The sequence below is a fragment of the Echinops telfairi genome, unplaced genomic scaffold (assembly GCF_000313985.2).
Source record: "Echinops telfairi isolate 266 unplaced genomic scaffold, ASM31398v2 ScPeMD7_2291;HRSCAF=2852, whole genome shotgun sequence".
Taxonomy (NCBI): domain Eukaryota; kingdom Metazoa; phylum Chordata; class Mammalia; order Afrosoricida; family Tenrecidae; genus Echinops; species Echinops telfairi.
In genome coordinates this window covers 36,676,121-36,689,683 of record NW_022106189.1, presented here as the reverse complement: position 1 = coordinate 36,689,683, position 13,563 = coordinate 36,676,121, and the positions used below count along the sequence as shown (strand labels likewise).

Genomic DNA, 13,563 nt, shown 5'->3' with positions numbered 1-13,563 from the left:
GGGTTCATGAGGGAGGGGGCAGTGGGGAGGGAAGGGAAAAATGAGTTGATGCCAAGGGCTTAAGTGAAGAGCAGATGTTTGAGAGTGTTGAGGGCAGCGGATGTACAAATGTGCTTTACACAATTGATGTATGTGTGGATTGTGATAAGAGTTGTATGAGCCACCAATAAAATTATTTTTTTTAAAAAGAAAGAAAATGATGATGGCAGCATATGTGCAAATGTGTTTTACACACTGGATGAATGTATGGATTGTGATAAGAGATGTAAGAGACCCCAATAAAAGTATTTAATTTTTAAAAAATTTAAGAGTTACAGTCTCGGAAATCCACCAGACAGTCTACCCTGTCCTATAGGGTCGCTATAAGTCGGCAGGGAGGGACTCGATGGCAGGGCAGAACCAAGCAACCGGGCCTCAAGAGCACTTAATCCCTCTGGCCTTAGCTTCAGAGTTCTCATCAGAGAAATGGGGAGAAGGTGAGGGGGCCTGGGGTTCTGTAGTCAGGTGCCAGGGTCAAGCTGACTCCAAGGCACCGGAAACACCAGCCTCATTGGGGAGCCGGCAAGGACCAAAGGAGTTGTGTGTGTGAAGTGTTGTCCCTCAGGCTTGACCCAAAGCTAATGTCCAGTGAGGTGTAGGTCTCGATTTGATTGCAGGTGGAGCGGAGCTTCAGATACCTTGTGACCCTGACCCAGCCTCGTCCAGGTGGGGCGATGCAGGCCACTGTGCGACAAAGTGTAAATAGAGGCCGTGAGCTGGTTCCTCCAGTTCTCTTTCCTGGGAGGTGGGGAGGGAGGGAGTGTTGTGCGGTGGTGTGGTGTGTGGTGGTATGGGGTGTGTGTGTGTGTGTTTAGAGACCTAGGATAGTAGAACGGAAGGAATGAGCCAGAATGATCTCATTTGCTGCTAAGAGTCTACAGACCCACGATGAGGCCATGGAGACATGGACTAGGGCCAAGAAGAGATCGGTGACGGTGACGAGGTTGGCTGGGACCTGATGTACAGGTGCTGGGATACATGGCTCCAGGCTGCCTTGGGTCCAAAGCAGGAAGTGGCTTCCCTCCCATAGGAAGGCAGCCCACATCTGGGACCTGCCAAGTTCTCATGGCAGGAACCACAACCATCTTTTGGCCTTTCTGGTTACAGGCGCACACCAGCCACCTGCCCAGCTTGCTCTGGGACGCCCACGTTGCTGCTCCTGGGCTTTCAAGGGCAGGGCTTCCCCTCCAGTAGGGTGGGGAAACACCTGAGGGCTGGTGCCTCAGTGGGACTCGGTGGGACAAACCAGCTTTGTCCTGGAGTCTGTGGAAGCATAAGATTCCTGCCAAAGGGACAGGAAGGCAGGTTTCCAAAATCACTGTTGGCTCTTTTTCCTAAGTGGGCGTGTTCTACATCTCTTGGTTCTCGCCTTCTCTGTCACTGCCACCCCTCTTACCTGCAAAAGCCTCCTAACTCGTGCCCTCACATCAGAGCCCCGTGGGGCTCCCACTGCGTGTGCCCGACGCTCTAGAAATCTGCCTTGATTGCTAATGAGGGTGGGGGGTGGGGAGGCCTACCTGGCTACCTAATTGAGAAAACAAAAGTCTCCCCAAGGTAAGGACACGGGCCCAGGGTCCCACGCGATGCGCGGCAGAGGCAGACACGGAGGAGCTGCCTGAGGCCCAGTTCATCGTTGTTCACTTAAGCTTCCGTTCTTGGTCCAGACTTCTCTTCCTCGATCCCCTGCTTTTCTGAACTCTTCAAGGGCACCCCATGATAGAGAGCTGTGGCCTCTCAACTCTTTGGATCTTGCACCCCGGCAGGTAAAACTTTTAGAGCTCACCTTCCATTATATGTTTATTTTCACTATTCATAAATTATTTGCACATACTACCGTCCTCTGGAATTCTGGGCATTAGAAAACATACAAAACTGGTTTTAAGGCGCTAAAACAAACACATGAACAAACTTACTGCCATCAACTGATTCACATTTACAGCAACCCAAGAGGACAAAGTAGAACTGCCCCCCTGTGGCTTTTTGAGACTAAATCTTTACAGGTATAGAAAGCCTCATCTTTCTCCTAGGGGGCTGCTGGTAGTTTAGAACTGCTGACCTTGTGATCTCAATCCATAACCCACTACACCGGGAGTTCCTTCATTTGATAAATATAATTAGGAATATGGTCTGATTTTTTTCCTCCAGGCTTCTGGGGATCGGCCTGAGAATTCCTATGGGGTATACACATGTACACCCTTGAAGGGGTTGTTAATAAGCCTTCCTCCAGGGGAAGAGGACAGAGCGCCAGCCCTGGGCCTGGCATGGGGATTCTGTCTTCTAAGCCCTCATCAGCTTTTCTTCCTGCCACTTACAAGCACTGCCCAATTCCAACGGCCACAGTTGTTGTCAGTCCTCATCTGGGTCCTGATGTCCTTTCCTGCCTTTCCCTCTGCAAGTCCTCTGTGCTGTACAAGCTCCACCCCAGAACCCAGGTCCTGCAAAGCTCTTGCTCCCCACCCTGATCCTCGTGCCAGTCTTCGTGCCACCTCAGCCTGCCTTGTCTCCCCACTTAGCTCCCCGACTTGTCATCGCTCACCTTGCTGGCACCATTATTATTACCCACATCTCATCCCCCTGGAAACTGAGCCTCGAAGATCTGAAGTCACTTACCCAAGGTCACAAGGAAATTGGTGGGGCCAAGATTGGTCCCCAGGCTAGATCCCAGTGCCTGAACCCCAAATGAGCAAAGATGGTCTCTGGCACACCTGTTGGCTCTTCCAGCACCTTGATTAGAAGCATGTACACCAGAAACAGTCAGCATGTTGTTGCATGGATGATGGTGTGAGTGTTAAAGGAGTGAATCATCCTGCCCAACACCCAAAGGAAATGGTCCCATGTCTTTCCTGGCACACTCCTGGGAAGGGCCTGTGGCTTGAGATGAGGCTGAGATAGCCAGTGCTCTGAAACCATCAGCAGGATTCCGTGCCTCTCCTGACAATGGCTGTGTCTGAAGGCAGGCTTTGCTGGCAGCTCCAGGCTCATGAGCCTGTCCTAGAGCCCCCCCCACTGTGGCCAGGGCACCGGGTTAAGTAGGTAGGCCTGCACAGAGCATGTTACTGAAGAGATCTTGAGATGCTGCCACCAGGCGTTGGGAGGCAGGTGTGGCAAGCAGTGACTATCAAGTGTCCATTCTACCTTGTTTCTTACAGGACCTGGTGGACTGGCAGAAGCCGCTGCTGTGGCAGGTGGGCTACTTGGGAGAGAAGTATGATGAGTGGGTCCACCAGCCGGTGCTCAGGCCAATCCGCCTCTTTCACTCAGACCTCATTGAGGCCCTCTCCAAGACTGTCTGGTGAGCCTTGCTCCAAACCCATGGTGCCAACCAGATCGGAAAGGGGAAGGCGCTGTGGGGCCCCTCCTCCAAGCTAAGCTCTTGGGGATGGTGCGGTGTGCCTTACCTACAATCCAATCCTACACATGAGTTTGACCTCTCACTGCGTGACAAGCTAACATGTAGCTAGAAACTGTCTCTGATGCCACCCCATGCTCCTTTCCAGACCCTCAGTCCTGGTTTCCCACCCTCTGATGGCCACGGGGAGCCCTGGGGAATGCAGACGGTTAGGCACTGGACTCCTAAGTGAGAGGCTAGCAGGTTAAGCCAACCCTGAGGCACCTCAGAACTAAGGCCTGGCAATTGCCATCTGAAAGGTCACAACCTGGAAAACCCAACGGTGCGGCTCTACTCTGCACCTGTGGGTCTCCGGGAGTCAGAATTGACCCGCCAAACCATGCCTTTGGCAACAATTTTGCCTGCAATTTGTTGATCCGACACAAGAGGTCAGTGTTTATCCAGCTACTCAAAGGCAAGTAGCCGGTGGACACAATTCTCTCCTGCCAGGAATTCGTCTCAGAATCAGGGGCTTGTGGACTTAACCTCCTTTCCCTTCATTTTGCCTCTTCCCACACCACAGTCCCGTGACCCCAAGTCTCCATACGCCTTCTGCATATGCTTCGGGCTCAGTTTGACACCTAGGGTCAGTAGGTAGGGAAGCCCGACCCCATCAAGCCCCCATGCATATGCCTCTCCGCCCTGCTGTCCCTCCTGCAGGTACAGTGTTCCCCTCATCTGGGTTCCCCTGATGCTGTACCTTAGCTGGTCCTGCTACCGAATCCTCGCCCAGGGCAACGTGCGGCTCTTCACGTCCTTCACCACAGGTAACTCCACCCCCGGGCCTGCCTGATTGGCTCCCGCCGCCCCGGGAGGTGGAGCCCTCGGTGGACACCTAGTCCTGAGTTTCTGAGCTCGTGAGAGCCCGAAGTTCCATTTCTGGGGCATCGAAGGGAGCCCTGGCTGGAGAGAAGGGGGAAGCCTGGTGACGCAGCGGTTAAGCACTCGGCGGCTAACCGAAAGGCTGGTGATTTCAGCCCACCAGCCGCTCCATGGGAGAGAGAGGCGGCCGCCTGCTTCCGGAAGGACGACTTGCAGCCTTGACAAGCCTATGGGCTCGTTCTACTTGCTCCGCCCTACAAGGTCGCTGTGGGTCGGAATCCACTTGACCACAGTGGTTTGGGGTCTGTGGAAGTAAGTCCCCGAGCTCTGGTTCCGGAGTGTCGTGGTGACGCATTGAGGTTGTTGTTTCGGCTTTAGAAATAGTGTTCTAAGGAAAGCAATTGCTAGACCCTCCGCCCGCCCCCTCACCCAGCCCACCACCACCAAACGGATCCAAGGAGCCACCAGCAACAGGGCAGCAGAGAGTAAACCGGGTCGTTCGTCAGGGGGCCATTGTCATGAAAGGGGCTTTCCCAAGCACTTGGGCGACCCCGAAGCTGGATGACAGCACTCTACTGGGTGAAAGCTGCTAGTGCCGTGTCCCTCCAGGGGCTGCTACAGGGGCCAGCTCCTCTCCCCGCCTGCTTTCCCAGGGACCCCTCTCTGCCCTGCCCAGAGCCCACCAGCAGACGCTATTCTCCCCTTTCAGGAGGAGGAAAGATGGGGTCCCCTGGGTACAGGGTGCCCTCCGCTTGGATGCTAGGGGCAGGAGACAGAGAGGGGCCAGCTAGGGATGCAGGGGGGGGGATGGGGCGGAGTTTCAGGGTGGCCCACAATGTGTGGGGTGTGGCCCCTCCCACCAGCCTGCTCCGTGGGCGCACTGCCTACCTTGGGCAAACCAGATGGCCTGTCCATGTTGGCATAGCCAGCCTGGGGAGGTGCCGGCCTAAGGGGGCTCAGGTGGAGTGCCAGGATGGGGAGGGTGCTAGGAATACCCAGTCCCCTAGGTGGGCTCCCTGCCTCCCCTCTAGGATGCCCCTTGGGGAGGGGCCCTGGCTTGTCCACAGAACCCAGGCTGGGGGGTCAGTGTGAAAAAGCTGTAGGTGCCACTTCCCCATCCCACCCCACCCCCCAAATACCAGCAGCTCCTGACCCCTGAGAGTTAATGGGCATCCTGAGACTCACCCTTCTCAGCCCACACTGAATAGCCCAGGCACAGCACAGGGCTTGTTGCTCCAGAGGCCTGCAGGCTGAATCACCCACTGTCCCCCAGCTCCCCTAACAATTGCCAACAGTGACGGGGACCAGTGGCCCAGAGAGGGGAGGGGCAGGCCAGAGCCTTGGCCCAAGGCCCTTGGCGGATTCCTCCAGAGATGCCACGCGGTACCAGCTCCATCCCTACAGGCAGGCAGGGCCAACAGTGGGGTGAGGGGGTGGGCAGGCACTTGACCTATCGGAGGGGACCATTCTAAGTGTCAGGGTGGGCTGAGCCTGGGTCAGAAACCCTGGCCTCTGCAGAGAAAGGCAGCATGTCTGCCTCAGCTGTCCCTTCCCCTCCCCCAAACACCTCCTGGCTCCACTGACTCACTGCCTGCCCTGAGGCAAGCAGGTGCTTCCAAGGGCAGGCTCCCTGCCCCCCCATGATGCACCCAGAACAGCCTTGGAAGCCGCCTCATTTTGGTCCCCGGGCCCCATCAGGGTGACCAGCTCCAAAGCTGCTGAACTCAGGCATCTGGGGCTCCCCGCATGGTGGGCCTCAGGGCCCTTTGCCCTGACCGGCCCCTCCTGGCTGCCCTGCAGAATACTCGGTTCCCGTGCCCAAGTCCATGTTCCCGGGCCTCATCCTGTTGGGAATGCTCTTCTGGACCATCCTTGAGTACCTCATCCACCGCTTCCTGTTCCACATGAAGCCCCCAAGTGACAGCCACTACCTCATCATGCTGCACTTCATGTTGCACGGCCAGCACCACAAGGTGAGGGCCAGCCACCGCTTGTAGGTGGCAAGGTACCGACAGAGACTGCAGGGGGAGTGGGGAAACCTGTGACCCAGGGGGATGTTTATGGCCTTGCTCAGGGGTACCAGTTACTCATGGTGCATCCAAGCATCAGACTCTTTGAGCTTCACGATAAGGCCCTTCCTAGTTCCTTCAGCGCTGGGTGGGGGCCAGGCATGGTTCTAGACTTCAAGGAAAACAATGGAGGCATGGCCCTGCCGCCCCCACAGCCGCCCGTGAAGCTTCCTCATAAAGGAGACACTGTGGTTCTCCCTGATGCTGGGGTCTCATGGACATCAGCCCTTGCTGTGGGCCCCACACTCCCAGCTACTGACCAGAGTGGCTTCTACGCCCCCACTGGAAGTCCTCTCCTGCAAAGTGTCTTCTGGGGGAGAGGGACTCCCCTTTGAAGAGACAGAAGATGTGAGGCAAAGCCCAGAGTTTGGGGCTCACCGGGGTGGGGGACTCTTCTTCCCCCTCCAGTCCCCAGTGTCTGTCTGGGCAGCCCTCCTTGAGCCACTGGGGCACCCAGCCTCCCCAGGAGAGGCACAGCCTCCCCTGAAGGGGACTGCTTGGCTGGGTACTGTCTCCCGGCTCACACAGGCCCCCGGCCTCCCCAGGCTCCCTTCGACGGCTCCCGCCTGGTCTTCCCACCTGCACCTGCGTCGCTGGTGATCGCCTTCTTCTACATGCTGGTGCGCCTCCTCCTGCCGGAGGCAGTGGGGGGCACTGTGTTCTCCGGGGGCCTCCTAGGCTATGTGATCTACGACATGATGCACTATTACCTGCACTTCGGCTCGCCGCACAAGGGCTCCCTGCTGTACAACCTAAAGACCTACCACGTGAAACATCACTTTTCCCACCAGAAGTCAGGTGAGGACAAGGGCGCCCGCAGCCTCCGAGTGTCTGCACCCCGACCTGCCCTGGGCTCCGAACTGGCCTCAATCACTTCAGACAGAATGCAGGTGGGGGTGTGGGAAGGACTATGTCGGGGGAGCCCAGCTCAGGCTGATAGACAAAATGAGTTTTAGTCATCTATATTATTTGAATCTAGGATAAGGGGGCTGTGGAAGGTATGTGGAATTCAAAGATAACGTGCGTACGTCTGGGAGTCTCCGCCCTGGAGGTGGAGTGGTTACACGTCAGGGCGCTAAGCACCAGCTGCTCCACCCACGAGAGACGGAGCCAGAGACACCCCATAACTAGTCAGTCTCAGAATCCCACAGGGGCATGTCCTCCCTGGCCCCTGGGGTCGCTGTGAGTCGGAGCAGACTCCCTGGCCATGCGTGTGGTTTTATGTATCAGACATGGTATCGTTCCAGCACATGCGTATGATCAAGGTCAAGCAAAGCGGCGAGTGAGATAGTCAACCCTCTTGCTCACACCACGTCTGCGTCCATTTGGGAGCTCAGTTGTTGGAGAAGAGCTGCCCAAGGCCCCTGGCCACCGCAGGCTCCCACGCCTGTTTCCCGAGACATGCTCATCGCTCTCCACTAGCCCGGGGCTCAGCACACTTGTGAGACAAAGAACCAACCCTGACCCTCACAACAATGTCAAAGTCATTGGATAACCATAAAGATGTTTTTACCAACAAGTTAAATCACCATTATTCGAATAATAGTTTTATCTTCATTTCGACCATACTCCAGAGCCAGAGCATCAAAGGGGATTCAGCCTACCAGGGGGCTTTGAAAAGTTCGTGGAAAAGGGGGAATTCAACGGTCCTGGCATCTTCCCACGAACTTTCGAACCCCTGCATATCACCCTTCTGCATCACTGGGGCTCGGTCACCACACGGGTGGCTGGAGGCTACCATGCTGAACAGCGCAGCTGGTGATTAAGCACCCCGGACAGGCAACGCTGCAGGCCATGGTCGTGAGGGGTATATGAAGAGGCGAGGCCGGCAGGGCCAGGCCTGTGCAGGACCTCTGGCAGACAGGATCAAGGGGCTCTTCAAAGGCACCCCTGAGAGCCTAGACAACCCTGTGCCCTGCCCCTGGCTGGTGAAGTAGTTGACGTGGTCCCCTCCTGCTCACCCTGCCTGGCTCCTCCCCCGACACATGGGCCTGCCACACTCCACAGAGCCCCCATCACCAACCTGTTTTTTTCCTCCTCTAGGATTTGGCATCACCTCCAAGCTGTGGGATTACTTGTTCCACACCTTGGTCCCAGAGGAGCCCAATCTGAAGACCCAGTGACCACGGTGCCCAGCCCTTGGTCCTGCCCCACCCCCACCCCTGCTGAGAAGGTTTGCTTGGCTACACAACAACGCAGGCTTGGTGGCAGTTGCTGGGGAGACCTCGAGCCAGGACTTGACCTCCTGACCCACCTCGGGGTGGCAGATGGTCCTTGGGGACAGGCTCTTCCCTGGAGGAAACATCTCAGCCTCTCCGCCAAGAGCCTCAGGCCACAGGATTGCTCCAGGCCCCGCCCACCACGGCCACTCTCAGGGGCATGAAGGGAACTGATCCCTGGCAGTGGACATCCCAACAGGTCAGCCCCAAGATGGGGGCCTGCGGAGGGCAGGGGGGGCGCTGAGAACACCACCACCACCACCCCTGCCTCCTGGCACTTCCTGGAGAGCTTGGTGCTCCTGGGGAGGGGTGCCGAGGTGAGGTGGGGCTCTCACGACTGGACACCTCCAGGGAGAGCTGCCTGGCCAGCTTCAGAGCTATCCACGGATCCAGCTATTGGGCTAGATGCCTTCCCAGGGCACCACCCCACCACCCGCCCAGCCTCGCCAGCCCTTGCAGTGGGCCGAGGTGCAGCGTGGTGGCCTTGGGGCTGAGGGGAGCCCAGACCCCTGTCTTTCGGAACCAACAATTGCTCCAGCCAGAACCACACAGGTTCTCCCCACGCGCGCGGCTGAAGGTGGTCTATCTCTCGGGCAGAGCCCTCCCCCAGCTCTGCTTACTCGAGACCCTCCCTGCCAGGACCGCCTTTCACTGACAAGAAGCTTCTTGGGTGCCTTACCCCCACCTCTGGGTCCCTGCCCACCCACCCCCACCCCTACCCTGCAGACGAGATCCAGATGCCTCTGTGGCCTCACAACTGAAACCCTCGCTGCACAAAGAGGGTCTGCCAATAGATGGCAGCAACGGCCCGGGGCTGACCCAGGCCGAGTAGCTGGTCAGACCCGTCCTCTTTTTAATTCTAAGTGTTGGTCCAACATAAAAATTAAATAAAAACTGCTTTGCCTTAGTTTGGTCCCCCAAGCGATTACTACTTGAATCTTTTTAAAAACAAAACTTAATGAGTGTAAAAACTAAGGAGAAGCCATTTCATCCTGTGATTTGTAATGTTTACTGCAGAGATATTTAAAGATTTTGGAATAAGTAACCCATGACAACAGTTGTGAAATAAAGATGTAAATAAATTGTATATTTTGAAAAATAAAACATTGAAAAGAAAAACAACAAAGGCTGGTGGTGGCCCGTCAGACCATGTCATGACTTGAAGTTGGGAGACAGAGGGAGAGCTGGAGAGGGCGGGGCTCCCTGAGACCCTGTTGGATAACTGGGGCCTGGTAAGGAGAACAAGCTGGCTGCTGCCCCCTGGGCTTTGTTACTGTTGCATGTTCTCTGCAGAGGCAGCCCCCTCATTGCCTGAGCAAAGGGCATCGTGACCCTCCCTGCTCCCCAGCCTTGGTTCACCACAGAAGAGGGCTCTCCCCTGGATTTCTGGAACTCCACTGAGACCCCAGTTGACTCTCCTAACCTCCAGGAACCAGACCTTCCAGGCCTGGAGCACTTTTGGGGGGCAAAGGGGTGACCGGGAGGCAGTGGGGCAGGTGGGCAAGAAGAGCGGGCCTGGGTCAGTCCGCTTCAGCTCGCACCTTCCACGGGGGAGGCCTGGCTCCGTGCCTGGCCAGTGCTGCTCTAGGTGTCCCAGGCACCACCGGGAAGCTGCCTTCTGCTGTGAGGTGCAGCCCCATAGCAGAGCTTCCGGCAGACTAGGAAGAACAGGATGGCAACAGGGTGGAAACCTGCCCGTGAAGCCCCGTGGCTCCCTACAGCACGCACCCCCCCCCAGTTCCCCTTACAGCGTGCACACACACACACACCGCCCCCCCTGATGATAGTGACAGGGCAGCACTTCACTCCATTGTGCACCGGTCACCCTAGGGCAGGAGGGACAAGATGGCAGCTCACCATCTGGCAGAACAAGCTGGGCCCGCTGGGCCACACTCAGGGTCTGGTTTAGTAGGGCTGGGCCTGAGGTCACTGTGCATGAGAAGGCCTGGCCAGAAGGGTGCCTGCCCCTGCCCCACTCCCTGTTCTCACACCCCGGTAGGTAGGTGATTCTACCCCTCCTAAAGGGATGTGGGGGCCCCTCCCCTCAGCTTCTGGAACCTGGGCCATCCGCTCAGCTATAAGATAGCATTTGGGGGCTGAGTAGAAGTCAGACCCCCTGGCTGTGACATGGATACACAGGAGGAGCAGGAGGTTGATGCTCTGACTTGCACATCCACAGAGAAGAGTCTGCTTTGAAAAAGACAGGCAGTGCTTTGGTAAAAACAATATTCTAAAGAGACACAAATCTTGTAAGAAAGGCCAAGGCCTCAGTGAGTCTGCAGGGTGGGAATGAGATTTCAGGGGAAAAGTTGGGAAGTAACGCAAAACCAAGCTAACCCCCTCAAGAACTGGGAGTAGATGGCGGCCCAGTAACTGCCCATGGCAGTGCCCTCTGCTGGGTCTGCCCGGGACGCCTGAGAGAGGCCCCATCGGATGGGGATGCAGTGGGTGTCCAAGGAGAGGAACACAGGCAGGCGTCCCAGCGCCTGAAGCTCCAGCTGGTCAGCACTGACCTGGCTGTCACCATGTCCAGAATCACCCGACAGAAGGGTGATTTTTATTAAGTGCACAAGACATCCTCAGTAAGTCTTGTGCACCCTAAGGCGAGTGAGAAGGTGCATTATAAAACACGAGTACTGTCCATCTGGAGGGGCCCTGGTGGCCTAGTTGGTTCCATGTTGGGCTTGCTAGCCACAGGGTGAGTAGTTCTAAACTACCAGCCGCTCCCTGGGACAAAGACGAGGCTTTCTATTCAGTCAAGAGTGAAAGTCTCAGAAACCCACAGTTGCACCCTGTCCTGACAGTCACTATGGGTCTGAAGCAACTCAGTTGTGAGTGTTCTTTGAAATGAAAGAGAAAACCCGGAGCCACTGGTGCCTGATGGGGGTCATCATCATGCCCAGAGACAAGCCTTGCAGTGGAGGCCATCCTGACTCACAGCGACACTGCAGGAGAGGGTAGAACTGTCCTGTAGCAGTCCCAAGGGCAGCAGACTACCTCTTCTTTCTCTCCAAGAGTGGCTGACTCACCAACAGAGCAGCCCTGCGCTTTACCCACGGCATCACCAGACCTCCTTGGAAGGAAAGAAGATACAAAAAATACCAAGAAAGTTTAAACACACACACACACACACTCACAAGGCGGTGGTTCGCTGTGACCCCAGCAATTCCCATCACCTACTCCTCTGCCTTCAGCAGGGTCTGCAGCCATTGGGGTTTCCTTTGGGCCACTGTGCTTACTTAGCAAACGGGCATTTCTTGGCTGACCTAAATAAAGCACTGCTTACTTCGCTTTGCGCCTTTGTGTGGCTCTGCCTTTGAACTCGGTAAGGTTTCTTATTGTGCCCTGCACAACGGACAGCTTGTAGCAGGGCTCACTAAAGGTCAGTCGTCACCATTGACCAGCCACTTAAACATCGGGGCGGCATCGCCCAGCTGTGTCCTGCCTTCTGCTGCCCTCTGATGGCAGCGTGAGGTACTTCCCCACTCGGGCTGCTTCCAGGGTGATTGCTGTGATTTTTAAAGCAGGACTTTGAACCAGTTCAAACTGGTTCATTCACAGCCCATGCAGCAAAATCAGAACTGACCAGAACTTGTAAAAAGTGACTGGATGGGGAACGTCAGGGGTCGAAGCTCTGGGTTGGGAGGCACAGAAGAAGCCCGGTGAGCCTTTTCCAGGAGCTTGCTGTGGGAGATGGGATTGGTGCCAGGGTCTAGGAGAGAGACACACACATTCAACACAGCAAGTTCAACAGCCATCTGTGGGCAGAGCACTGTGATGTTTGATTCTGCGTCCCAATAGATTTGGTTGCTATGCAACGTGCATACTGCCCTTATTTCCTAAGAGGGAGACTGAGTTTCTCGAAGGGGCTCAGCCTGTGAATTTTCCCATTCCAGTTGCCCTGGTACACCCACGTTTTACACAGTCGGGTCCATTCTGGTTTTGCTTCATCAGACAAGATTGAATTGGGAAGAACCTACTTCAAACCCTGTTCCTAAATTTCAGCATTCCCCACCCTACTTTATCTGTCCGAGAGGAATGTTTAACCGTAGGTGAGCATTTCCCATTTCTAATTTTCCATGTAGCGCTGATGGCTGCAGAAGCTCACTGGTACTTTCACTGCAATTAAGTGCTTTACCCAGTGGACATATTGTATCTATGATAAAACTTGTCACAAGATGCATGTAAAAACCGGAAAACCTGCTTACAACAGACATGATTGACCTATGGAGTGATATGAAATATGTATTAACTCCCAATTCATAAATTTTTCAATAATTAAAATAATAACTTTTTAAAAGACCAAAGGTACTGGCCTGCAAGAGACTGGAGGAACCTGAGCCGATGGCCTTAGACGCCCCCTCCAACGTAACTGAAGAATCACCCTACAGACACACAACAGACAACCTGCGCGGGGAGCAGTCGCACCTGCGAGGAGCGAGCTCCTGGTAGACCCAGCCCGCCGGCCGGAGGGCGAGGTTTGGCCTCAGCAAAGTCCCGGAGGCAGGCAGTGGGCGGGCGGGCGGGAGAGCGGGAGAGCGACGGGACACTGCAACTAAGGTTCGGAAAGCAAATACAAGGCGCTCGGAGTGTTGATCGGAGACTTGTGTGTTCTGTAAACGTCCACACCCACACCCCCAAATCCCAATAAAATGTGCAAAGAAGAAAGTGGGGCGGGAAGTGCGTGCAGAAAAAGAAGAAAGTGGGGCGGGAAGTGCGTGCAGAAGCGGAAGCGGCGCCGGCACCCACGCCCTGGCGCTTTGCACGCCCGCCAACTCTGTCCTTTCCGGAGCAAGGGCCCCTGCTACGTCGTAAGTCCAGCCGTCCGTGGTCCAGAAGGTTCCCGCGGGGCCACACCTGACCCTAAGGAGGTGCCTCCCGCCTCGCCCGCGCGGGGTCTGCACCCACACCCCGGCTCCCGCGGGTCTCATCGGCGTGACCGTCAGCAGCGCCCCGAGAACCAAGTGACCCCTTTCTTTCCTGCATGCCCAGCCGGGAGCGGAGGGCCGCCCTGGGGCACGGGGAG

The 13,563-nt window shown here is 56.0% G+C and overlaps 2 protein-coding genes across 2 annotated transcripts in view; both read left to right on the top strand.

Moving 5' to 3' along the window:
* FA2H (fatty acid 2-hydroxylase) overlaps positions 1-9,624 on the top strand; it is a 40,970-nt gene extending 31,346 nt beyond the window's left edge. The window contains exons 3-7 of the mRNA XM_013005158.2: positions 3,189-3,331; positions 4,088-4,194; positions 6,050-6,222; positions 6,864-7,116; positions 8,362-9,624. Coding sequence (XP_012860612.2) covers positions 3,189-3,331; positions 4,088-4,194; positions 6,050-6,222; positions 6,864-7,116; positions 8,362-8,441 — 756 coding nt within the window. The 3' untranslated portion in view covers positions 8,442-9,624. The remainder of the gene's footprint in view (positions 1-3,188; positions 3,332-4,087; positions 4,195-6,049; positions 6,223-6,863; positions 7,117-8,361) is intronic.
* A 3,683-nt stretch (positions 9,625-13,307) lies between these two features.
* MLKL (mixed lineage kinase domain like pseudokinase) overlaps positions 13,308-13,563 on the top strand; it is a 26,591-nt gene continuing 26,335 nt past the window's right edge. The window contains exon 1 of the mRNA XM_004704794.2: positions 13,308-13,348. The gene's annotated coding sequence lies outside the window, so the exon portion shown is untranslated. The remainder of the gene's footprint in view (positions 13,349-13,563) is intronic.